General features: G+C 39.1%; 1 protein-coding gene across 1 annotated transcript in view; it reads left to right on the forward strand.

Annotated features, from left to right (window-relative positions):
• LOC110115201 (lycopene epsilon cyclase, chloroplastic) overlaps positions 1–25,377 on the forward strand; it is an 83,537-nt gene extending 58,160 nt beyond the window's left edge. The window contains exon 11 of the mRNA XM_020848373.2: positions 25,025–25,377. Coding sequence (XP_020704032.1) covers positions 25,025–25,190 — 166 coding nt within the window. The 3' untranslated portion in view covers positions 25,191–25,377. The remainder of the gene's footprint in view (positions 1–25,024) is intronic.
• Positions 25,378–27,089: the final 1,712 nt, after the last annotated feature.

Genomic DNA, 27,089 nt, shown 5'->3' on the forward strand with positions numbered 1-27,089 from the left:
AGTTAATTATCCCTCCCGATCACGAGAGAGAACTTTCGATTAAGGCTAGTCTTCAATCAGATACGTATAAAATACGTGTTATCTGGCATATAGTAGCACCATGGGTTTGGATATGGGAATTGAGTTTGGATTTGGGTATTTGTATTGGAAGATTTGATATTTAAATAGAAATTGTACCATCTTTCACTTAAAGCGGATAGTGGGGGAGTGGATGATGGGCCCGATCAAGATCCCATGGTTCCGTCGTCCCGGGCCATCATGGATTTATCCTGCGGTGCCATTTGCCGGCAAACCGCCGGTTAGAGGACACGTACCATGTCCTTACTGGCAGGAGATTGGTTTGAGAATGAATCATTGTGATATTTTCGACTAGGCATTTGACTCTTTGTGAGCTGAAGTAGTTTTTAATTTATCCACCCCGGCAAACTATTATGGAGTGTGGATGGATTTTGCTTTAAGCATTGATGGATTTATTTCAATTTTAAATATTTGGGAATTTGGGATTTTGAAATTTTGGTATTTGCGGAGTTTTGGATTTTGAGTGGACTTTTGGGAGGCATTTGAAAGTTGTTTGAAATTAACCCCTCCGCTTGAGATCATCGTTCAACACGGTCATCATCGAGGTGTTTGGGGTCATTTCCATTTGATTGAACCTTGTCGACCCTATCAACTTATCGATAGGGGATCGGGTTTCTCGTAGGCTTTATGCCTTTGTTCATGAATTTTCTTTGTTGAAGGCCTTGAAGGCTGATTATGAATGTATAAAATAAATATTCCGGTCAACTTCGTGACCGCATATTTATTCGATATCTCGAACCCTGTCTAATCCTATTTATATACTTAGGAGGATCGAGTTTCGTAAGCTTCATTGCCTTTGTTTATGAATTTTCTTGATTGTAGGCCTTGAAAGCCTAATATAAATGTATTGAAACAGATACATTGGTCCCCACAACCATATATTTGTTTGAAGGTGCGAACCCTGTCGACTTCTATTGATCCGTATAGAAGGATCATGTTCGAACTAGAATTCATTTATCGACCCGCACAACATCCCTAGGCGTCACGTGTGTACCAATAACACGCTCGCCGGGGCCCAAGCGGGTGATTTTTATATTGATTTAGACGTACCCCATTGTGTACCTATGTGTATACAAACTATAGTGCAGGTGCAGGGGTACTTTTAAATATTTTGTAGTTGTGCAGGTAACAGCCATTTGAGTGCGCACATCTTTTTATTTGAGGGCTTGTACATGCCTTCTGTCCGCTAGCACGAGTATTGCGGATCCGGTGGCGTGCGTCTTGGTGTTGACTCCCCCTTTCTCATTCACTAGGGAGGTTATTTTCTGGATTTTGGGGTCAATGATCGCTGATCTGGAAAGAACTCCTTTTAGGATCATCGGTGTAATGAACTTGTTATTTTTTGTGTTTGTGGGCACCCGAACTGTTCTCTTCTTAATTATAGAACTAATAAGAGATTTTGGAACACCATGAAGTTTGGTTCTAATTTGTTCAAACATTTCCTCCCTTCTGCCAGGGGGTGTCCTTTTCGTACATAGAGTCGCTCTTATGCTCAACGCACTTGTAGATCTTGGTTACCGTCATTGTAGGTAATATTCGTACTTGTGTCCACAGTGATTCATTGTACTTACAATACACTGTTGTTATCCACAAGTATCCATTTGCAGGGGACCGTCATATCCCCTACGATCTCCTGAAGGTATTTGTAGAAGACCCATTGTTGCCTACATCATGCCCACCTGTCACCAATCTCAGGTGGGTTGTTGATTGTTCTTGTTTGTAGAGGTCGGGTCTTTGATTGTTGGTCTCCAGTATTGTCATCTCAATCAACATGCATTTGTAGGGACTGTCGTAGGAGTTCACGCATCAAAGTCTTGTAACCTACTTTGAGTCACTATTGACCATACAAATGTTCTTGTAATTTGAATTCCCTCGCACATGATTCAAACTTTTCCCTTTGTATATGTTTGAGTTCGAGTTAAGTTTCATTTAGACTCGAGCTCATTGAGTCTACAACTCCCACTTATTGTTGTATAGTACGAGGTCAAGTGCGAGTTCAGGTTCCTTGTCTGGATCAAGTGCAAGACTGAGTCCCTTTTTATTCTTGAAGGTTCAAGTTCTTTATTGCCCATGTTGAGTTTGAACCCAACTTGAGCTTACAAATTCACTTTCAAGTTGACTGGCTTCGGCAGCAAGATTTTCATCATTTGATTCGAGTTTAGGACTTCTATAAGTCTGTTTGTTGCTTTATTTTGTTTGAGTGTAGATGCTTGTTTAAGCTCAGACCCAGTCCAAATCAAAGTCTTTGTTTGATGTACTAGTCTTGTTCGCGTCCCCTACAGTCCTTTGAGTTCACTCGGATTTGAGTCAAATGCTTACAAGTTCAAATGCATAGATTCAAATGCTTGTTCAGAGTCTTCTGAAGTCTTTACAAGTTCAATTTCATATTCGTATTGACTTGATTTTGGTTTAAGTTTGATTTTATCTCATTTGGTTTTGACCTTTAGAAATCACTTAGAGTTTTAGTCCACAAGTTCATTGTTCTTCGTACAGGTCCTCTGCTCATTTAGTTCAATTTCTGTGTGTTTTTGTTAGAGTACAGGTCTTCTATATTGTTGCCCAAGAAGGTCTTCAAATTGTTCAAGTCTTTGTACATTTAAGTGAAAATTTTGGCAGCACCCCGGCATATCCCCCTATTCTCACTTTAGAATTAAATATAATTATTTATAACATTTATAATTAATTAAAAATAATATTTATAATTAATTAACATTAATTAAATATAATTATAATTAAATATATATTTAAACTATATAATTTTTTTTTTAAATCCCTCGGGACAGTGGATTTACGGGATTTGGCCGGAGTAGTGTGCGGCAAGGGAAGAAAGTTACCTTCTCAGCCAGTGAACTCCCGTTGTTGCTTCGATCATAATGTCTTAACTTCCGGTTCAACAAGAAGGGGACAACGTCGGGACCAAGGTCGGACGTCCACGAAAGAGTCGAAGAAGCGGCGTATGGGAGAAAGTTATCTCCACACCGACGGGCTCCCGTCGTCGTTTCCGATCCGACAGGTAGGGAATATCGTCGGGAGAGTAGAGTCGAGCAGCCACGAAGTAGTCGGGGAAGAGCCGCACGCAAGGGAGAAAGTTATTTTCACAGTGAGCGAGCGCCTGTTGTTGCTCCGATCAAATGCCGTGGCTTCCGATTCGACCCAAAGGGAACGTCGTCGAACAGCCATTAAGGAGTCGGAGAAGCCGCGCAGAAGGGAGAAGATTATCTTCACAGCCGGCAAGCTCGTTGTTGCTTCCGATCCGAGTGTCGTCGAAGGAACGAAGTCGCACAGCACCGGAGGACCGGAGAGGGAGAGAGTGAGAGCGAGAGTGGGTTGTCCAGAGAGGCCGAAGACTCTTCTCTTCAGCCCTTTAATGATGCCAAAGTGAGATCGTGCGTGAAATGGTGGATGCGACATCTATCGTACGAGACATGCGGAGTTCGGCGCCGAACGGGTACGTTTTTACTCTTTTTTTTGCTTAGGTTTGTAGGTCAACAACCAGAAATAATGAGTCTACTACACTGAAAATCTTAAAAGGAGTCCCTTTCAAGGCAGTGGCCATGGATTTCAAGAAGAACCTCCCAGTGAATGTTAAAAGGGAGTGTTCATCAGAACATAAGGCAGGAAATTCGTTAGTGCATTACGATCTACCTGTATAAATCATGTGAGTGGTGCACGACAGCCTACTTGTACAAAGAAGTGAACAACTTTATTCATATGCTGTAATTCTGCAACGCCATGCCATCAGATCCACAATATCCATGCAAGCGGACAGAAGGCATCTACAATCTACAATGACCGCCACCGGATCCGCAACACTCGTATTAGCAGATAGAAGGCATGTATAAGCTCTCAAATGAAATGTTGTGCACTCAAACGGCAGTTACCTGCACAATTATAATTATTTTAATGTACCTCTGCACATGCACCGTAATTTGTATACACATATGTACACAAAAGAGGTAAATACAATTACAACCCGCATGGACCCCGGCGAGCATATTATTGGTACACACGTGACGTTTAGGGATGCTGCGCGGGTCGATAAGTGAATTCAAGTTCGAACCCGATCTTTTATGTAGATCAATAGGAATCGGCAGGGTTCGAACCTTCAAACAAATACACGGTTGTGGGGACCGATGTATTTGTTTTAATACATTCATATTAGGCCGTCAAGGCCTATAATCAAGATATATCACTAACAAAGGCACAAAGCCTACTAAATCCGATCCTCCTAAGCAGGTAAATAGGAGTAGATAGGGTTCGAATCATCGGATACATATGCGGTCACGAAGTTGACCAGAATATTTATTTTATACATTCATATCAGGCCTTCAGGGCCTTTAACAATGAAAATTCACAAACAAGGGCACAAAGCCTATGAAACTCGATCCCTTATCGGTAAATTGATAGGATCGACAAGGTTCAATCAAATGGAAATGACCCCAAACACCCCGATGATGGCCGTGTTGAATTTCTATCTCAACCGGAGGGTTCACAAATATTTCCAAATACCACTCAAATAACCACGAAATTCAATGCTCCAAAGAGTCCAAAACTTCACAGAAACTCTAAAATCCCAAAATTCAAATATTTAAAATTGAAATATAATTATAATCACTTAAAGCAAAATTCATCCACCCTCCACAACAGTTTGCTGAGGTGGCCAAATTCAAATATAACTTCAGCTCACAAAGAGCTAATGCCTTGTCGAAAATATCACTAGAATCCATTCTCAAACAATCTCCTGCCAATAAGGACGTGGTACGTGTCCTCTAATTGGTGGTAAAAAAATCACCAAATGACACCGCAGGATAAATGGTTATAACCCGGTGCCCTCTGAACCTAGTGATTTTGCCGCCAAATGTCACCACGAAATATCGGTTATAGCTAGAGCCAATACGTTCCTTATTGGCATCAAATCCTTGAGATATGAATCAATAAGATATGATCGATAGGGCACAAAGCCCTTTGTTAGCTAAGGTGGATTCAAATTTGTCCCCTTAGACAAATATCCAACCAGGTATACAAGGTCACCTTGGAATAAGCAACCCATGGATGCCGACAATGATCCTTATCAGGTTGGATCGACTACCTCCTCTGACTAAGTAGACCAGGGACCACGATGGCCTGGGACGACGGAACTATGGGATCTTTATCGGGTCCATCATCCATTCCCCCACTATCCGCTTTAAGTGCAAGATGGTGCAATTTCTGATTTTAAATATAATTCCTTTCAACCCTTCAAATTTCCAAACATCCAAACTTTTTAAATCCAAAAGCCCATGCTGCTACTATATGCTAGATAACACGTATATTCTACGTATCTGATTGACGACTAGCCTTAATCGAAAGTTCTTTCTCATTATCGGGAGGGGTAATTAACTATAGGGGCTTGCGCCTATAGGAAACCAGAACTCAGATCATAAAGTCCTCACAAAATGAGGGCGAAATCTCTGGGTAGTGTCTTATCTACAAACCCATCAGCCTTCCCAAAATTTACCCCGGAACTTAAATCCGTTAAAACTCCCTCACAAAAAAAGCAAATGAGCAGGCGGAGGCTGGGGCCGAATTTTCGTAGCCCACAAATTTCTGGTGACTTTGTTGGGGATTGATTTTTCTTTCTATCTTTGGCTAGTCATTCATAGGCTATAGTAGCAAGCGAATCCATATGGGCTAAAATTTTAAATTTTCTAGAATTAATTTTTTAAATAAGATTCGTTAGAAATTCAATCAGCAGGGTTTTAAATATATTCTAATTTTTACTATTATTATTGGTTATGCGTTATTTCTATATTTTGAAAGTGTGGGGTAATGCATCAAATTTTGACTACTAACCCCTGCCTTTCATTTGTGCAGAATGAAAATACAGGACATCCCGATGACTGTCCAACTGAGAGGAGGAGCCTGGATTCAGCTGATGAATGCTGTCATTAAAACTGGAAATGCTGGAGCCACCATCTACTTTGGTGGGCTTGAATTCTCAGCAGCTACTACAAGGGCTGCAGCCTTCCCTATGTACGGTGTAAATTCTGAAGAATTTTCTAGAAGGTCCTATTCTACAAGAACTACTGCTAGGAATGTTGCTCAAGGAAGAGTTTCTATGTTTGAATGACTATCCCAATCTGAGACTCTTATTGCAAAAATGGTCGTTGATAGAAGAAAAATTTCTGTGGTGACTGCCAACATCACTAACCTGCCTAGAGAGCTTATTGAATATGGGAAATATGATACTGAGGCTTCCTCATATGGATGAAGGCTCAATATAAGGCAAAGGAGGAAGAGGAATGTAGAGCTACGCGCTCAACAACTGCCTGTACTAGTGCATCCCTCTAACATACCCGTACAAGAACTAGAGATTAATATCCCTAACCAAAATATGTTCTCTAGCCTAAAGTGGATAAAGAGAAACAGCTCTTCTGGTGAGCTCAAGAAATCCTTCTTGGAGCGTCGACCTGAAGCCCCGACCCCTCATAAAACAAGAGAGCCCGAACGCTTGTCTGCCTGATTGCACCGAGTACTAAAGACTGTTAAGGAAAGAGGGATAATGAAGAAGAAGTTTCAAAGGTCACTTATTATTGAGGTCCGAAGAACCCCTCCAAGGGAAAGACTATCATCTGTTGTGATTGCTGAACAAAGAGGTTATCAATGAAAAGCTCCGCATGTAGCACATCGGGGCGTTACATTTGGACTGCGTGTCCAGGAATCTGCCACCGAAAGGGCCCAGCGGAAAGACAAACAAGTATGGTGGCCGAAGCGTCGGAAAGACAAAAAGATTGAAGAAAGTTATAAATCAGGTGTGACATCCGGAATAGTCTCCCAAAGATCCACCCCTGCTAACAGAACTCGTCATAGATGGGTCCAAAAGAAGGCCATAATGACAACTATAGTAACGGTCGACATCCTGAAGTCCTCTAGGAGATTCTGTCATTCATTTACTTTAGCTAAAGAAGAAGACTATTTCGATCGCAGTCCGCAGATCAAAAAAATAATCAACCCAAGTCAAGAACCTGAAATTCAGTGGTGATGCCGCTTGGAAATTCAGGTACAAGAAGAAGAACAAGAATAAGACTATGGTGATGATAACATTGGAGATCGAGGTGGTTTGCATGGTCAGCCACATCAATGTTGAGGATGATGATGACCAACAATCACAACCCCGTGTGCGTGTTTATCGACGTTGCCATAGGGCTAGATCCGTTGCCAGTCGAAGTGCTCACTCCTCAGAAGAAGGAGAAGAGAAGAGGTCAGAGAAAACCCCTTCGCTGACAAAGATGTCATGCTCGCTGAAATGAGAAGACAAATAAGACGACAGATGCATGAAAAAGATAGGGAAATCTCTCAGTTAAATGATAAAATGACTGAGATGATGACTCAAATGACGACTATGATGGAGATGATGCAGAAGACCCCTTTAGTGGGTCTTGCACTGGCTCAGCTGTCAACCAAGTTGTGAATAATATTGCAGCAAATCCTCAACACCCTCAAGCGCCCCAAGCCTTAGGAGTGAAAGGTGTACCTGAAGGTGGTAAAGAGATTGATGATCCGGCCCGCCAATGTACTCCACAAAATGTGACGAGCGCCTCTGAACCTGTAACTGCAGTGCAACTTTAGGGCTTAATTAGTGAGAAGATTAAAGCCATTATAACTGCTAAACAGGCAGAGAAACTGTTAGGAAAAGGTCACATGGACCCAGCAGAGTACGATCGGGTGCCGTATCTAAAGTGATATTTAGTACCGAAGTTCAATATCTTTGACGACAATAAGAATCCCAGACAGCACCTAGCATAATTTAAAACTACCTATAATGCTTTGTTATTCTGGCAATTTGTGAGCAGCTTGAGTGGAACTGCTTTCGAATGGTACGCCGAGCTGCCGAATGATTCGCTAAAAACTTTTGCGAAACTAGAAGCTTCATTCATGAAAAAATTTGCCAGTGCAACTGAGAAGACTACCATCGTTGATCTCGCCCTAGATAAGAGAAGAAAGGATGAGTCAGTGACGAGGTATATAACACGCTAGCACAATCTCAGTATGAAGTGTGAGCAGCAACTGTAAGAAGAACATGCAGTTCAGCTATTGATGGGGAACATTGATGATAAAATGCAACCCTTCTTATGCATGACTTCAATCACTACCTTCCAAGATTTGCTGGATAGGGTGGCAAAATTTGAAAAGTTAAATTTGTCAAAATCTGAAAGCCTCTCTGACAGATCCAAAAAGGCCAAGGCACCTGACGCCAGGAAGAATGAGGTTTACTCCACACTCCCTCCTAGACTTGATAAAGGCAAAAGGGTAGTGTACAATGTGGACAAAGGAAAGCAGCCAATGCATTATGAAGAAAAATCAAAACATGCTTATAATCTAAATCCTCAACGAAAGCTGGTACTTGGACGAAATGACAAACATCGAACCTCTCTCGATGGAGGAGAGGGCCAGAGGCAAATAACAGAAATTGGTGATAGAACATTCCCCTCCCTCAAAGAGAAAATGAACAAAGAATATTCATTTAAGAGATATAGTGTCCCTAAACTGTTCCGACAAGCACTCAAGGCCGATTTGGAATTGCCAAAATGCAAAAGACCTGAAGAGTCTAAACACAGTGGCGATCCAAACTATTGCCCATATCATTGGGTAATTAGTCATCCAATTGAAGATTGCTATGTCTTCAAAGATTGGTTGGAGAAAAAGTACAAAATGAGAGAATTAATATTATCAGATAACGTGTTAGTTCGCCCTAGAAAGGAATCCACCTGGGTAGTCGCGTCCTCTTCCGTACTCCTACCTAAAGAGACAACAACAAAAGAACCTATTCAGGAGGAGCAATGGGAAACCGTGGTCTTCAAGAAGACAACCAAAATGTTGAAGCAGTTAGAAGGAGTTCCAGGTGTCAAGTGGAAGTCTCTTACTGAACCAGTGCTGAATTTGAAGTGGTTGCCTATGCCACATGCATCCACCTCCAAACAGCAACCTGGCCAAGCTAGCTCATCCAAGTCTAGCAAAGCAAAGCCAAAGTCTTCTAAGAAGAAGGCCAAATTGAAGAAGCCTGAGACAAAGAAGACTGCAACTCAAAAGGCTATTGATAGTTTGGGTGAATATTACCAGACCGTCAGGAGGCCTATTAAGCTCGATGATTTTATGAAAGAGCTCAAAATAGATGAAAATGAAGAAGCTGAGAATGAATCTCTTCTTATGGAGATATGCCAAGTCATCTCTGTGATATCAAAGATAACAGATAAGGAGAAATATGCTAAATAAGCGGCCCCTGAGTTCTGTCTAATGGTGTCGTCAATAGAATTCAGTTCATATTATATATGTTTTCCAAATGATGAAGATTCAGATCCAAGCATAGCTTCGCAAATGGAGCAGGTGAGACTGGGGAACAATTCTGAGTCCATGGGAGAATCTCCGGAATCGACAACGACCGACTCTAAGGAGAATGCTTCATCAAATAAGTCTGAATCAGATGAGGTGGCACAGGTGCAGTTGAGAAGTGGCAAGGTATTGCCACTTCCACCGAAGAAAGGGCTCTTAACAAAGATAAGAAAAAAGAGATAATCATCAATGAAGATTTTATCCTTGAAGATTCCAAGAAAAAAGACTTCAGCTAAGGGGATAAATTACAATATCTTATCCCACTTGAGGAAAAATTCCAGCATAACTCAGCATATACGACGCCCTCATGATGTCTAAAGACCTTCGGGAGACTTTGATCAAAGCTCTAAAAGACCCCGAAAGATATGAGGCATATTTTGTTGAATGCAACTTGACTGAATTCTTGTAAGCTTGGAATGAGCCAATAATTACTTTTGCCGAGGATGATTTGATGCTTGGAACAGCAGATCATAACTGCCCTCTGTATGTTACGCAGAGAGCGACGGTATGATGATCAATCGCATTTTGATCGATCCCGGATCTTCCGTAAATCTCATGAGTTTAAAGGCATTGAGATCATTGTGCCTCGATATGGAATATCTTGAACAAGATAAGTTAATGGTGCACGACTTCAACGAAAAAGGGCAGAAAACCCTCGAATCATTTATGCTCACTCTTATTTGGGGAACTTCATACAGAAGCTAGATTTCATGTAATTGATACGTACACTTTATTCAAGGTGCTACAAAGTCGCCCCTGGCTGCATGAATATGGCGTTGTCCCATCAACATTACACCAGTGTATGAGGTATCTCAGGGAAGGAGAAGAATTTAGAATATCTGGCGATATCCAGCCCTTTGCAGTCCATGAAGTAACAATATATGAAGATGCTAGGTACTTCATGCCAAAGAAGCAAAAGCCTTCGAGTTCTCTTGAGGCTGCAAAGAAACTCAAACAAGAAGGTGAGAAGAAGCGTGCAGGGAGAAAGAAGGTAATGCAAACTCTTCCCAAATCATCAACCATTTCAAAAGAAAGAAAACACGTGCCTCACCTTTGGAGTAACACAGATGAAAGTGATGTCACCCCTACAAAATCTCGAAAAGTTGACTAGTTTGCGTCCAAATGGAGTAGGGAGGTTGAATACTCAAATGATGATTATGACTACGACTTTATTTACATAAATACGGTGCATGGTGTGTTCTAAGAATATATAACATGTCAATCTCAGATAGCATATTTGTAGTTACGCGTATTCCTCTACAACACTTCAAAGAAATCATTCTGTGCAAGGTGCATAAGATTGAAGAGCTCACCACCTGTTATTTGCCTCGTCTTAAGAAGGGGGCTGCGCCAAGGAATGTGCTATATTCAGCCGGGATGCGCGAAGAACAGAATTATGATTGGTGTTGTATGCACCTTGATTCTGAAGAGTTATTTCCTATGAGGTTACCTAGGTTTAATACCAAAGGTGTTCAAAGAGTGCTACGAAAGCAGATCAATGTTCCTACCACTAAACGACAACTTCGTATATGCCTAGGCCTCTGGTATGGAAGGAATCCGCGTCCACTACGACAGAAGGATATAGCTTCATATAAGGGCATCAGATTCATCAAGCGAAAATACCTCCGGAATGAGACTTGTCGAGCAATCACATGCGGAGAAGTCAAATCCGATAATAATGAAGATGAGATATATGAAGCTAATGCTTATGGTGATCAACTCGTAGAGGCCAAACCTGCACCAGAAGAATTGGACAGGCAGCTACTATAGAGGAGCTAAAAGAACTCAACTTGGGAACTGAGGAAGACCATTGCCCTACCGTCATTATCTCTCTTCTACCAGAAGATCAAGTAGAAGTGAAAAAGCTCCTCTGTGAATTCAGGGACTACTTTGTCTAGACATATGCTGAGATGCCTGGCTTATCCTATGATGTGGTAGTTCACAGATTAGCCATCAAATCTGCTGCAGCACCCGACAAGCAAGCACCAAGGAGAATGAGATTGAAGATTGAAGAGCAGGTGATTGCTGAAACAAAGAAGCTCATAGATACAGGCTTTATTCGTGAAGAAAAATATGCTTACTAGATTGCCAATATTGCCCTGTCGTATCTGCATTGACTTCAGGGACCTCAACAAGGCATGTCCGAAAGATGACTTTCCGCTCCATGTATCAGAACTTCTAGTAGACAACACATCCAACTATGATATGTTCTCATTTATGGACGGATCGTCAGGCTACAACCAAATCAATATGGTGTTTGAAGATGAAAAGCATACATCGTTCAAAACCCCCATAGGTATATTCTGCTACATAGTCATGCCCTTTGGCCTGAAGAATGCTGGTGCAACATACTAATGAGCGATGACTCGTATATTTGATTCATCAAAAAGTCGAATGCTATGTGGATGACTTGGTCATTAAGAGCACGGATCAAAAAGACCATCTAGATGGCTTGAGAATAGTGTTCGAGAGGATCAAAAAATATGATCCGAAGATAAACCCTTTGAAATGTGCATTTGGGGTATCCTTAGGGAAATTTCTGGAGTACGTTGTTCGACATTGAGGCATCAAAGTCGACCCTAATAAGATCAAGGCGATCATGGCGATGCCACCTCCAAAGAACCTTCGACAACTCCGTTCCTTGCAAGGATAATTGGCTTTCAATCGTCGATTCATATCGAATCTGTCGGGTATGTGCAAGCCATTTTCAAAGTTAATGAAGAAGGATATACGCTTTAAATGGGATGATGAGTATCAAGAGGCTTTTGATAGCATCAAGAGATACTTATTGAACCCTCATATTCTTGCGGCGCCAATCCCGAGGAAGCCTCTTATATTGTACACGGTAGCACTAGAAGAGTCACTCGGAGCATTATTGACCCAGCATAATGAAGAAGGAAAAGAGAATGTGCTCTACTACATCGTCGGAGGTTGATTGGAGCAGAATGCCGTTATTCCCCGATTGAGAAGCATTGCTTGTCTTTGATTTTTGCAGTTCAAAAACTCCATTATATGCTGTCTCACAAAATCACCTTGATATCAAAGATCGATCTGCTAATGTTCTTGAATACAAGACCAGTGTTGACATGTTGTTTGGCAAGGTGGGCAGTGATACTCCTATAATTTGATATCAAATACGTTCCACAAAAGGCAGTGAAAGGGCAGGTGTTGGCAAATTTTCTTCCTGGACATCCTATCCCTGCGGATTCATTACTCAATGACGATATACCTGCTGAGAAGATCATGAATGTTGAAGAGAATGAGATGCTACAAGTATGAGAAATGTACTTCGATGGAGCGTCGTCAATCAAGCGCGCTCGGCCTCCAAATCTAGAAAAAGCTCAAGCTTGAATTAGAATCATTTTCGTAGCACCCGAGGGAGGCATAATGAGATTTTTATTCAGCTTGACTGGATCTCGGACCAACAATGAAGCCGAATATGAAGCTTTAATAACAGGACTAGAGATTGCAATCGATATTAGAATTCGAAATCTCCAAATCTTTGGTGATTCTCAACTTGTTATAAATCAAGTATTGGGAGTTTACAAAATCACCAAGTTCGAGTTGGCCTGTTATCATCGGTGAGTTCTTGAACTTATGAAGCAAAATCTAGTTGTCAAACTAACTCATGTTCCCAGAGGTCAAAATGACAAAGCTGATTCCGTGGCAAAATTAGCTAAAGAAATGGCGAATATGGATGATAAATGGCTTATAATAATTACGGTGCACAATCGTCGAATCCTAGAGCCGACATTGTTACAATTCCCGTTGGGAGAGGGAATACCAAATTCGAGCCAGCAGCATGCAATCCCGGTTGATCCTCAACCTCCCCAACCAGTTGATCTTAAAGATCAGTCTGAAGAACAGCAAGCTCCTAAGAAAAGACACAAAGCTAATCAAGCTTCAGAATCATGGTGGCATTGCCTAAATGTCAAAGAAGAAAATGACTTGAGGCATCCTTTCATTGACTATTTCAAAGAAAGTAGATTGCCAATGGATAAATCATTAGCTGCTCAAATCAGAAAGAGAGCGTTATGATATGCATTTGTTAATAACATATTATATCAGCGTGCTTTTGATCAAATGTGGCTAAGGTGTCTAGGGACTCGAGAAGCTGATAAAGTGGTACAAGAAATTCATGAAGGATTTTTTGGAGCGCACCAATCAGGTCTCAAAATGGTGGTTAAAATCAAAAGAATTGGCTACTATTGGCCAAGAATAGTAAAGGATTGTATCGATCATGTTAAGAGGTGCCACGAGTGTCAGATTCACGGTAATGTTATACATTAGCCTCCAAATCCAATGCACCCTACAATAGCATCCTGACCATTTGAATGCTGGGGCACTGATGTTATCGGGCTAATAGATCCGCCATCATCAGTTGGACACCGCTTCATCTTGGCAGCGATGGACTACTTCTCCAAGTGGACAGAAGCGGCTCCCTTCAAAGAAGTTACATCCGAGCACGTGATTAACTTCATCACACATAATGTTGTCTACATATTTGAAGTACCACGTCGCATAATCTCAGACAACGGTACTGCATTCAAAAGTATAAAAATCTACAAGTTTGTTAATCGGCATAAAATTGATTGGCGATATTCCTCCATATACTATCCAAGAGCAAACTGATTGGCATAAGCCTTCAACAAAACACTAGTAAAATTGTTAAAGAAAATTCTCACAAAAAATAAAAGAGAGTGACACACAAAAATGCCCGAACTCTTGGGCATATCGTACAACGTACAAGACGCCAACTAAAACCACTCCTTACTCGTTGGTGTTCGGAGTTGAAGTAGTATTGCCACTAGAAGTTGAACTTCCATCCCTTCGAGTCGCTATCCAGAATGAGCTGACTCAAGAACAAAATGCTCGGTTAAGGATGGAGGAACTCGATGCACTCAATGAAATCGGGTTGCTAGCTCAACAGAATCTAGAGATTTATTGAGCAAGGATGATAAAGTCTTTTGATCGAATGGTGCGTCCTCGATCATTCCAAGAAGGAGAATGAGTCCTGGTGTAGAGAAGGCCAATCATCCCACACCAAAAAATCGGTGACAAATTCGTATCAAACTGGGAAGGATCTTTCATCATCGAAACGGTGTACCAGGGAGAAGCTTATCAACTCATCGATCTGAATGGTCAGAGGCCCATGCCGCCGATCAATGATCGATACTTGAAGAAATACTATGCATAAAATTGTCCCATAAAATATTATGTTTAATGTATTATGCTCTCATACATGTTTGTTAGCATATACATTCTATATTTTGAAATTCTCTTGTGTTACAGGAATGCATTTCAAAATCTCCCGTCAGATTGGGGGCATTTTAAATATTTATTTGGGTTGACATCGTGCTATGTGCCGAGATCCTCAAATAAATATTTAAAATTCCAAAATTTCCAAATATATTTTACTCTAAAATGTCCCTGCAAGATAGGGGGCATTTTAAATATTTATTTGGATCGACATCGTGCTGCATGCTGATATCCTCGAATAAATATTTAAAATTATCAATTCAAATATTCTTTTGTGCTAAAGAATACAAATACTTGTTTTCTAAAGTATATGTAGGTGATCTTTTAAGAGTTAGAGACACCATCTTCTCTAACAAACTAAGACTCAAAAGTCAAGAAATAGACTTTTGTAACTACACACTCCTACAAATTGAGCCGGAAAAACTTTATGTCTTTCGACAGCCTGAAGCTTAAGGTTCGAATGGGTGTAAGAGGTCGGATCCAACAAGCCTAAATATGACCGGATTGCTAGCTGCTCCATCTACTCAACAAACTATAACAAAGGCCGTAGTAACGGAACCCCCACTTCGTCAACCTGTCAGTAAGGACTATAGGAAGAACGAAGACCAATTTGACTCGACCAGTTCAAGTGATCGTAGTATTCTAAATTCTCCTAAATGACTAGAGAATCAAAGTTCCAATGGGAAGATGAGTCTTGAGCAACCATCGAATGTTCGTATGCTCCAAAATCTTCAATCACAAAGGAGAACTTCAAATCTTCCAACTTCAATAAAATCAGCATTGGGTAGCGCAATTTCCCATAGTTCAAGTCTGAAGCCTGAATGAGTGTAAAAGGTCGGACCCAACAAGCCCAAATATGGTCGGATCGCTGGTAGCTCCATCTATTCAACAAGCTATAAGAAAGACCGTTGTAGAGGAACCCTCATCTTAGCAACCAGAGGATGAAGAGCTGTCAAACACTAGCTCTCCCGATCTGATGAACTCAAGTGACTCAGATTAAAATCTTCTCAAGTGGTTAAGGACCAAGATACAACCTATATTTGGTACTATCAACTGAATTCGAAACCTGCAAATCTTTCAACAAATCCATAAAGCACAAAGCGAGGATCGAAGGAAATTCTTCTTCAACAAGTCCACCATAGCACAAAGCAAAGGATCGAATAAAATTATCCCAAAGTTCATGAAAGGCTTATGGCTGAACTAAGAGGATTCTGTCATCAACAAGTCTATTATGCACAAAGCTCTGGACCGATGACTTCTTGCCACCGACTTAGTATAAACTTAAAGGGGTTAGTTCACCGGCTTCTACCCCTTCATCAAGCCCGCCAAAGCTAAAAGAAAATGGCAGAAGGCATGCAAATCTTTGACAAGTCAGTGAAGACAAATCAAATAACCCTTTACCAAGTTCGCTACTCAGAACACTAGGCAGAAGGATCAAAATCTCCGGGCTTTATCCAAAGCTATAAAATGAGCACCCTGGATGACATCTACAAATGAGACTGGGGGCATTTTAAATATTTATTTGGGACGACATCGCGCTGCATGCCGAGATCCCGAAATAAATATTTAAAATTTTGTTAAGGTTCAACCAGATGATAGAAGAATGTTGAGCATACACGAAAAGGCTCTGAGTTAAAGTGATCGTGGTGATTAAAGAGAACAAATGGTGGCGATGCTATCCACTAGTGTCAATCTACAAAGACAATACATCAATCATCTATGGATGCATCTAAAAGAGCCATGAAGGAGAAAGTAATGTGACATCCAAACAAACTTTTGGATATCCACTAAATGAAAACACTAGTGTGGCATCTAGAATAAATATCTAGAGATCCACAGGATCAATCAGCATACAACAAACCCTCCTGAATCCCTTTTCGGCTTCTTCGTTGCAGTTCGACTGCGCCCCTTCGACAACTTTTCCTTTCAATTGGTTCGGAAGTTACAACATTTCGGTCGGGAGCAACAGCTAGAGCTTGCTCGTTTTGAAGGCAACTTTCTCCCTTCCGCCGCCTCTTTGGCCCCTCTTGTTGTTCGACTCCGCTGGATTCGACGGCATTCCCTTCATGTGGGATCGGAAGTAAGGACGGGAGCTTGTTAGCCGTGAAGGTAACTTTCTCCCTGTCGAGCGCTTTCTCGGCCAAAATCTTGCAAATCTGCCTAACAAAGGGGTTTAAAATAAGTTTTTTTTATATATAACTTATCATTTTTAATTAATTTTAATGAATTTTAATTAATTATTTTAATTATTTATTAATAATTAATTAAAAATAATTAGTTAATTAATTTTAATTAATTAATGCTAATTATAATTAATAAAAAATGCTTGCTCTCTTCCTACCTCAATCCACGAGTCCTCCACTGTTGACCCATGAAAGGACGAATTTTCTAAACTCAGATTCTCACTTTCGTTTTATACGACATACCGGAAAACCGCCTATACACGCCTTTATTGCACGTGGTGGGATGGGAACCTAGTCCGGCGCCTATGACAAGGAGAGCAATCACCTAAACTCTATTTCGGCGTTCGTGGCGCACCGCAAAACCGCCTTTACACACCTTTATTGAGCATGGTGGGATGGGACCCCGATGCGGCGGTGCCTACGGCGAGGCGGGGTCACTCATAAGTACGCTCGAGCGAGGAAAAAGAAAACTGCATTTTTAAACAGGTACTGAGACCCCATACACGCTTGTATTGCGCGTGGTGGGAGGAAAGAGCACGATCGCGGTGTCCTCGTCCGAGGATATCTACTATACACGCCTTTATTGCGCGTGGTGGGAAGGCCCAGTTTCTCGTAGTTTTTCCCTAAACAGGGGAGACGCCGGGAGATTGCCGAAATTTCGGGTGAACATACGACCGTACTCGGATCTGTTTGAACTCAAAAGGACAAGATATGGACTCAAATGAACAATGAATTGTGGACTTGAACCTGAACAAAACTCAAATGATTAATAATAGGTCAAACCCAAACAAAATAAAATCAAACTGGAACCAAACTCAAGTCAATATGAATATGAAATTGAGCTTGCAAGGACTTCAGAAGACTCTGAACTCATACTTGAACTTGACATGAACAATGAAGAATCTGAGCTCAACTAGACCACAAGAGGCTTGAATCTCCAAAGGCTTCAGGAGATCTGAACTTCTACTCAAACCCAATCTACAATTTGAATATGCATACCGGATTAAACTTGAACTATATTCAAATCTGGATTTGGATATTGGATCTAAACAAAGTGTAGAATGACATGGACCTCTGAATAATCAATAATCATGCTTCAGGATCATTAAATACATTTTTGAAAATACTAAAATCAAGTTATAGCTTCAATCAATCAAATGCATATCAACAAATAATTGTGTCACTCCCTATGCAAGTGGAGGGATTTGGCATGCAAGCAAACACATCGGTCCCTTATAAGCATAAGGAAATTAGCACACAAGTGAATGTGGTAATTGGGTGGCTAATGTATGTGAAGAAGTCAATGATGAGTGCAATCAATCCGATGGTCAATAGCAATCTGCTTATAGACACATCCACCTCTTATAAGTTATTGAAATTCATACGCCATAAATTCAACAAGCTACTAGCAAACATGTATGAGCAGGTTCAACAAACGCCTACAATAGTCCCTGCAAGGTTAAAAGCAACGTGCTTACAAGGACAACAACAAATGATTATAGAATGCATGAGTGTACTCTACACGCATTATTAAAACCTCCAATGCTAGCAACATAGCATGTTGATTGAAGAAGGAAACACTACTACTTGATAGTGAAAGATCCATCCCCACAAATAAGTGCAATCAGCCAAACCACCTGAGATTGGTGAAATGTGGATATGTTGTAGGAACAATGGGTCTTTTATAAAAACTTCAAGGAGGTTGTAGTGGATACAGCGGTCCCCTGCAAATACATACAAGCCGCTTGTGGATAACAACAGTGGATATATCATATATACAACGAACCACTGTGGACACAAGTACAGATATCACCTATGACAGCGGCGATTGAGATGCTGCAAAATATGTCGCGTAAGAAGATAACTCGATGTACGAAAAGGGACCACCCCCTTACAGAAGAAAAGGGATGTTTGAATAAATTAGAACTAAACTTCCTGGTGTTCCAAAGTTTATTCTTAGTCCTATACTTAAGAAGAAAATAATTCTGGTGTCCACAAATACCGGAAATAACGAGTCTACTACACTGAAGATCTTAAAAGGAGTCCTTTTCAAGGCAGTGGCCACGGATTTCAAGAAGAACCTCCCGGTGAATGAGATAAGGGAGTGTCCATCAGAACATAAGGCAGGAGATTCGTTATCATGTAAGTGGTGCATGACAGTCTACATGTACAAAGCAGTGAACAACTCTATTCAGAAGCTGCAACGCTACGCCACAAGATCTACAACATCCATGCAAGCGGACAGAAGGCATCTACAATCTACAACGACCGCCACCGGATCCACAATACTCGTATTAGCGGACAGAAGGCGTATATAAGATCTTAAATGAAATATTGTGTGCACTCAAATGGCAGTTACCTGCACAACTACAATTATTTCAATGTACCCCTGCACATGCACCGTAATTTGTATACACATAGGTACACAAAAGGGGTAAATACAATTATAACCCGCATGGGCCCCGACGAGTGTGTTATTCGTACACACGTGACGCCTAGGAATGCTGCGCGGGTCGATAAGTGAATTCAAATTCAAACCCGATCCTTCTATGCAGATTAATAGGAATCGACAGGGTTCAAACCTTCAAATAAATACACGGTTGTGGGGACCTTTGTTTTAATACATTCATATTAGGCCATTAAGGCCTACAATCAAGAGAATTCACTAACAAAAGCACAAAGCCTACGAAACCCATCCTCCTAAGCAGGTAAATAGGAGTAGACAGGGTTCAAATCATCGGAGAAATATGCAGTCACGAAGTTGACCGGAATATTTATTTTATACATTCATATCAACCCTTCAAGGCCTTTAACAAAGAAAATTCACAAACATGTGCACAAAGCCTATGAAACCCAATCCTCTATCGATAAGTTGATAGGGTCGACAATGTTCAATCAAATGGAAATGACCCTAAACACCCCGATGATGGCTGTGTTAAATTTCTATCTCAATTGGATGGGTTCACAAATATTTTCAAATGCCACTCAAATACCTATAAAATTCAATGCTCCAAAGAGTCAAAAACTTCACAGAAACTCTAAAATCCCAAAATCCAAATATTTAAAACTGAAATCTAACCATAAATCACTTAAAACAAAATTCATCAACTCTCCACAACAGTTTGCCGAGAGGGGCAAATTCAAATATAACTTTAACTCACAAAGAGCTAATGCCTAGTCGAAAATATCACTAGGATCTGATCTCAAACAATCTCCTGACAATAAGGACGTGGTACGTGTCCTCTAACCGGCAGTTTTGCCGTCAAATGGCACCGCGAGATAAACGGTTATGACCCGGGGCCCTCTGAACCGAGTGGTTTTGCCACCAAATGGCACCAGGAAATATCGGTTATGGTCAGAGCCAATACGTTCCTTATTAGCATCAAATTCTTGAGATATGAATTAATAGGATATGATGGATATGACACAAAGCCCTCTGTTAGCTAAGGTTGATTCAAATTTGTCCCCTTAGACAAATATCCAACCCAGGTCTACAAGGTTCCCTTGGACGAAGCAACCCATGGTTGCCGACAAGGATCCTTCTATCAGGTTGAGTCGACTACCTCCTCTGACTAAGTAGATCAGGGACCACGATGGCCCGGGACGACGGAATCATGGGATCTTGATTGGGTCCATCATCCATTCACAATCTGCTTTAAGTGCAAGGTGGTGCAATTTCTGATTTTAGATATCAAACCTTTCAACCCTTAAAATTTCCAAACATCTAAACTTTTCAAATCCAAAAACCCATGCTGCTACTATATGCCAGATAACATGTATATTTTATGTATCTGATTAACGAGTAGCCTTAATCGAAAGTTCTCTCTCATTATCGGGAGGGGTAATTAACTATAGGGGCTAGCTTGCGCCTATAGGAAACCAGAACTCAGACCATAAAATCCTCACAAAATGAGGGCGAAATCTCTGGGTAGTGTCTTATCTACAAACTCATATGTCTTCCCAAAATTTACCCTGGAACTTAAATCTGTTAAAACTCCCTTGGCAAAAAAAAAAAAGCAAACGAGCGGGCGGAGGCCGGGGCCGAATTTTCGGAGCCCACATATATAAAAAAAATGTAATGCCATGTTGGTGCCGTACTTGTATCCTATATTTTCAAAAAAATTGTGCCCCTTGTTTGAATCGTGTCGTGTTTGTGTCGCCGTGTTCGTTGACTGCCATCTATGAGTGACTTTGGTTGGGTGGCAGTGGTCATTAGCATTGATTCTTGGTGATGTTGGTTGTTGATGTCCGTCAATAACATTGGCGATCATCGTACCAATTAATGACAACTATGGTTGCCAACATTGGAAGTAAGATGATGGAAGGTGGTACATAAATTTTTCCTCTTATAGCTAGAGAGAAGGTTAGACAACTAGGAAAGGTGGAGAAGTTTGGATATGTGAAATCCTAAATATTGTGTGTTTGGATTCCAAATTGCTACCAAATCTATAGAATTTTTGAACTTCCGAAATTTTATCAACTAAAGGTTCTCCAAAAATGGGCAATAGTCATTCCTATTGATAGCTTTTTGGAAGGGGGTATCTTCGCTAGGTTTTCAAGAATCTTGGACATTATTGAATGGCTCAGAAAGTTGCTTGTGATCAATTTATATTGTTTAGACATTTCAGTGCCTTAATAAACTTAGAATTGAGTGATCTTAGACTTATCATATATTTCTTGTCGAGTTGCTTATTTTAAATATAATCTTGTAAAATTTAGAAGATATTTGACTTCATAAATAACCACAAGAAGATCATTGTTGATTTTTGATGCTTATATTTATTTCATTTGTATCTGCATTCAGGTGTTTTTGGTATCATTGAGTTTTTCTCGATAAACCAAACTATCTTTTTATTTGGACCCAAACTCAACATCCAACGAGAGGGATATAGAAGTTCATCCAGAAAGACTGGCAATTTAACTAATAGTTTGAATTTTTTTTTTCAAATTTTGGCTAATATTTTTTAATTTTATACTTTTTTGTGTCATTATAGGTAGATTTTTTTCATTATAAATTTTACAGATCTATCTCTAAAAATATTTGGTCTAAAACTTTATCATCTTCATTTTAAAAAAATTCATTTTGTGGTTTTTTAATATTAAAATTATGAAGTTTAACAAGGAAAAAGGAGTTTCTAATGGGTTAGTGCGATCAAAAGCGGGATGTTGAAGTTTCAGAAGCAATGACGTTTAATGGACTAGTTGGAGTCTACGGTGACTACTCATTCTTTAAATTGATAGGAGGTTAATCATACTTGAATGTCCCTAATTTTGAAGCATGATGACTTGGGTTATTGATGCTATGTGCTTAGTCTTTTTTTTACATTCCAAGATCGGAATAATATATTTTCTTAACAATCTTTGAGCTTGAATGCCTGTGATTTGATCATAGTTGTCATCACATAAGGGCTCTCCTATAGGGGATAGAGTTTGTTGCATCGGGGTCTCTTCTTGGTTTCTTTTAGAATTCACAAGATTAGGTCTCCAATACTGATAAATTGGGGTTTCCTCTTCGATTGAAGTGATAGGCAACCCTTTGGTGATTGGAGGCTATTTTATGTAATATTGTGTTGCTTATTTGTAGGATATTTAGGCTGTAATGAAGCTTATGTTCATTGTTGGGTTATAGGAGGCTATTTTATGTAATGTTGCATTGCTTATTTCTAGGATATCTAGGTTGTAGTGAAGTTTTGTTCATTGTTGGTTCTATCAAAAGCCTGGACCTTAAGGCACGAATTGCTAGTGTGAGCTAGGACCTTTATGTCGAAGCATAGGTTTGAGGGCGTCCACCCATTGGAGTTTACAAGTTGGTTTAGTAAGCCTAAAGAATGTTAGGAAGCTTGGCCTATTACCCCAGCTTTTATGAAGGATGTCTTAAGTTCATTTAGAATGGTTCAGCTGGTAACGTTGATTTTTCCATTCATTTAATTAAGGGTGGGTGATGACCATGTGTAATTAGATAAGGTCTTGGTTGAAGGAAGTGAAACTTTTATAATGAATTGAGTCTTAGTACTAGTAATAATTTTAGCTAGGAGGTCAAAATGATGCTGCTCTTTCAGATAAACTATTTGGCTTTGGCCTCTATGATTTTATTGAGTGCTTTTGCCTTGATTCCTATATGCTCTTTTTTGTTGTTGTTGGAATGGTTGAGCAATCCCTATATGGGCATTTTTGCAAAGGCTATTTGAATTGATTATGGTGGGCATTAATGGCCTTATTGGCTGTAACTTGGGCCTCAACATAGTGGATGGGGTCAGTATGGGAGTAGATTTTATCTTGTAATAGTGATGGGCATAAAAGACAAGATTGGAGGCTTTCTCAAAGAATTTCTAATTTTTTTTTTTATTTAGGAGAAGTCCTTGATTAACAAGAATTTGAACAACTTGGTTAGAAAATATTAGGAATGACCTTTCTTTATTAGATTTAAATGAGAATTTGACCTTCAATAGGACACAATGGAGAAAAAAGATTCATGTAGCCGACCCCACGTAGTGGGATAAAGGCTTGTTGTTGTTGTTGTTGTAGGAGAAGTCCTTGATAATCATTTCATTTGTGATGAACTGCATGACAAAGAGCATAATGAGTTATGCAAAGGTACTTGTAGTTTGCTAGCTCGGTGCACATTTCATGAGTAATACTTACCATCATTGGCAGTGAGCGAGCAGATTTGCCAGTGAGTGTAAAGAAGGTGTGGGTTGGAGAAGTCAACTTTATGTCCACCTCGTGAGCTCTAGCGATGGACGTTGCCCCTATCACTTTTAGGGGAGAAGACAAGGAAAGCTAAAGGGAACACATAATTTTGAATGAAAATCCACACATTCATAGATAAATAGTCCATAATGTATAGGTGATGCAATATTTTTTATGTGGAAACTTGTATATGGAAAATCTTGAGTGAGATAGTACCATTATGTGTATTGAAGGTTATAATAGTCCACCCTTCTTCATTGCTGGACGAGTTGGGACTACAAATCCTAAACCAAGACAATTGCGGGCTCTTGCCATGAAGTTGGAGAGTATTGTAGGATTTTGGTGTTAACTTCAATTTATTAGATGACTAAGGATGTTGTCTTCAATCGATGGTGTTGGTGGGCATTGGTGGCAAAAAACAAGTGATTATAGGCATTAGGGTTTGGGCAACAACAATCGTTGGAGGATGGATGATAGTTGTACAACATTAGTTGTTGGTTCTAATCTGGTGGTGGCAGTTATCAATGTTAAACAATGGTTATCATCGACCTTGAATGATGATGTTTGAAGTTAGTTGTTGCAAGGTGATTTGCATGATTTTCCTATCCAGAGGGAAGATCAAGCGATCAACAAAGGCAGACAAGTATTGACAGGCAAAATCTCAAAGATGGTATATCGAAGTTGTAAATAATGGTCAAAGCTCTTGAATTCTACAAGTTTGGGAATTCTATCCAACAAAGTTTTCTCTCGAAATGTGTAGGAACTTGGTCCTATTTATTGATTTTTGTATCAGTGTTCTAGTTATTTGTTTAAGAATCCGATACTCCATGGACAACCGGGAAACTTCCCCCTTGAAAATTTAGTATTTTCTTAACATCTTAGTATCTTACTAAATTCAAAATTGAGCGATAATACTCTCAACTATTTCGTCTCATTGAGACATTCTTTTCTACTATAAGTTAAGAATTTAGATGATGTTTAACCCCTCTAATTGCCTTGAGGAGTTTTCATTTATGCTTTTGTGTGTTTAATTAAGTCCATATGGACCTGAATCTAGGCGTTCTTAATATTTTACTTGGCTTGTCTCATCGAAGCACACTACCTTGACTTGAGATTAGTTTAAAATTGAGTTTGGATGATATTGGAGTCAATTTTGAAAATGTATAGTGCAAAATCTTTGATGTTTTAAGATATGTAAATTACGTTGACTTTCATGATTGAATTTTTTATTGGTATATCGATAATCCATTCATTTGATGATCTCTCCTGATTCCAACCGAAAAAAAAAAAACTATTTATTTTATGAATGTTCAACTTAAAAAGCATCTAAAAAACAGCCTCTCGAATCAAATGATAATTTTATGGAAACTGTCATCATATAACTTTGCATGCTACGATGTTCATCATTCACCTATTGATATATTAATCTGTTTATCTTCTTGTAGGATGTGGCAGGGTTTTTTGGGTTCCACACTTTCTTCGGTGGATCTTATATGGTTTTCCTTCTACATGTTCGCAATTGCACCAAACAGCTTAAGAATGTGTCTCATCAGACATCTCCTCTTAGATCCAACCGGCTCAATAATGATTAGGGAATACCTTACCTTGTAAATTTTAATGCAATTTTTTTCAGCTTTCTATGGGAATCATCCTTCTTTTTTTGATAGCTTAGTTATTTTTTATTGTGCTTCCCTTCATAATTGTACATAATCATCAAAATTAAGAACATTCAATATGTGCATATTTTGAAAAATAAACATGGTTGTTGGAAATTGGATTTACTCTGATGTTTGGAAAATGTTTAATTCAAATATAGGCCGTGCATTTCAGTTAGGTAATAAGTGTAATGACTAGCTATATATTAATTATTCGGTAATAAATAGTTAATAATTATTTTATAGGATTTTATAAGTCTTGTGATGCTATGGTTACGCAATTAATGAATTATGCTTTGAATGTCATCTCTCCCAATATTTGGAGTTGTGATTACTCCTAAGTGCTTGTCTTTTCTCCCTCAATTGTTTTTCGAGTTTTAAGCAAGCTCAATGTTTTCTTATTATCAAGTGCTTTTCTCTTCAAATTTTCTAGAAATTTTTGATGTAGTTGGCAACTATTTTATTATTATTGATGGATGGGATCCAATGGCATCATGTTCAAGAATAATTTGGCAATTTGATTTAAATATTAAAATGAGTTTAGGATGAGTAAAAGAAAATTGTAGAGGATCTATTATTTGTGATTATTTTTTTTAATCATTTTATAAAACTCTCTTTTAGAACAAAAATTTTATTTTAAGGTATTTTCGTACCAGAAAGTTGCTTTAAGAAGCAGTAAGAAGTCCGAAATGGTATGAATTATTTGGTGCGGAATCTCAACGTTATTGTGTTCAGATGACAATAGAATTGTGACTCGTGGATAGCCTATGTGGCAACTGCCAGGTTTACGACAAAGGTTAAAAGTGAAAATGCCAGTTGAATTTCACATTTCAAGCGGCTTTTCGACATTCGTCATTTGTTCTCCTCTGAAGAGAAACTTCTCCGACTCTCTTGCATTTTCTGCTTGCAATTTCAGGCATTCTTTGCTTACATTCTCAAAGAAAAGTAAGTTGCTTGCGTGTTTTTTGCTTAAGGTATGCGTATTTTATGCTTATATTATGCATAGTTTATACTCATGCTATGTGTTATTTCTCGCAACTTTTTTAGTGTATTTAATCTTTTATAACTATATAAATATTTGATGCTAGTTATGACCCATCATATTTTTTATATTTAGGGTTTATGCTGAAATCTAAAATCTAAAAAAAAGTAAATAATTGAACTTTTGGATTTTAGAAACAACAAAAAAGTAAATAGATAAATATTTTATGCGTAGGTTCTATGTAGGTTATGAGTATGTTGTGCATTTTTATGGAAATCTTTTGTATTTATTTTATATGTTTTTAACCTTTATTTTTCAGATATATGTTCAACATATTACCTATCGATGCTACGTTTTCACGTTCTGAACAATTTGTGATATTTTTTCTCAGTAAATTTTTCATGAAATCGAGGACAACTTGAAGAGATTAAATATCATATATTTTCTGCAGTTTCTTGAATTTGAGCAAAATATCCCACTTCTTTATGAGTTGGTCTTAAGGTGAAATATTTCAAAACAATGTTTTATTATAAAAGATGTTGTTTTACATTTCATTGTTGTTGAAGTTGCCCTTCTTACTAATTTGCCAAATAAAGATAAAAAAATACATGGCATAGTTTAACACCTATAGTTGTTATATCATTGAAAATTAAGGTAGACATACTGGAGTTGAACAATAATAGTCACCCAGAGATGATGTTAATGATGTTTATTATGTATTTATGTTCAAATTTATTATTTCAACTTAATGACTTTAAAATCCATCGATTGCTTCATAAAATAACAAATAATGTAGATGGTTTTTTGTCCATAAATTGGGTTGGATCGATTAGGAAATTTTTAGTTTAAGAGTTTAATAAGGTCTTCACCATG

Source organism: Dendrobium catenatum, unplaced genomic scaffold, assembly GCF_001605985.2.
Source record: "Dendrobium catenatum unplaced genomic scaffold, ASM160598v2 fragScaff_scaffold_3, whole genome shotgun sequence".
Lineage (NCBI taxonomy): Eukaryota > Viridiplantae > Streptophyta > Magnoliopsida > Asparagales > Orchidaceae > Dendrobium > Dendrobium catenatum.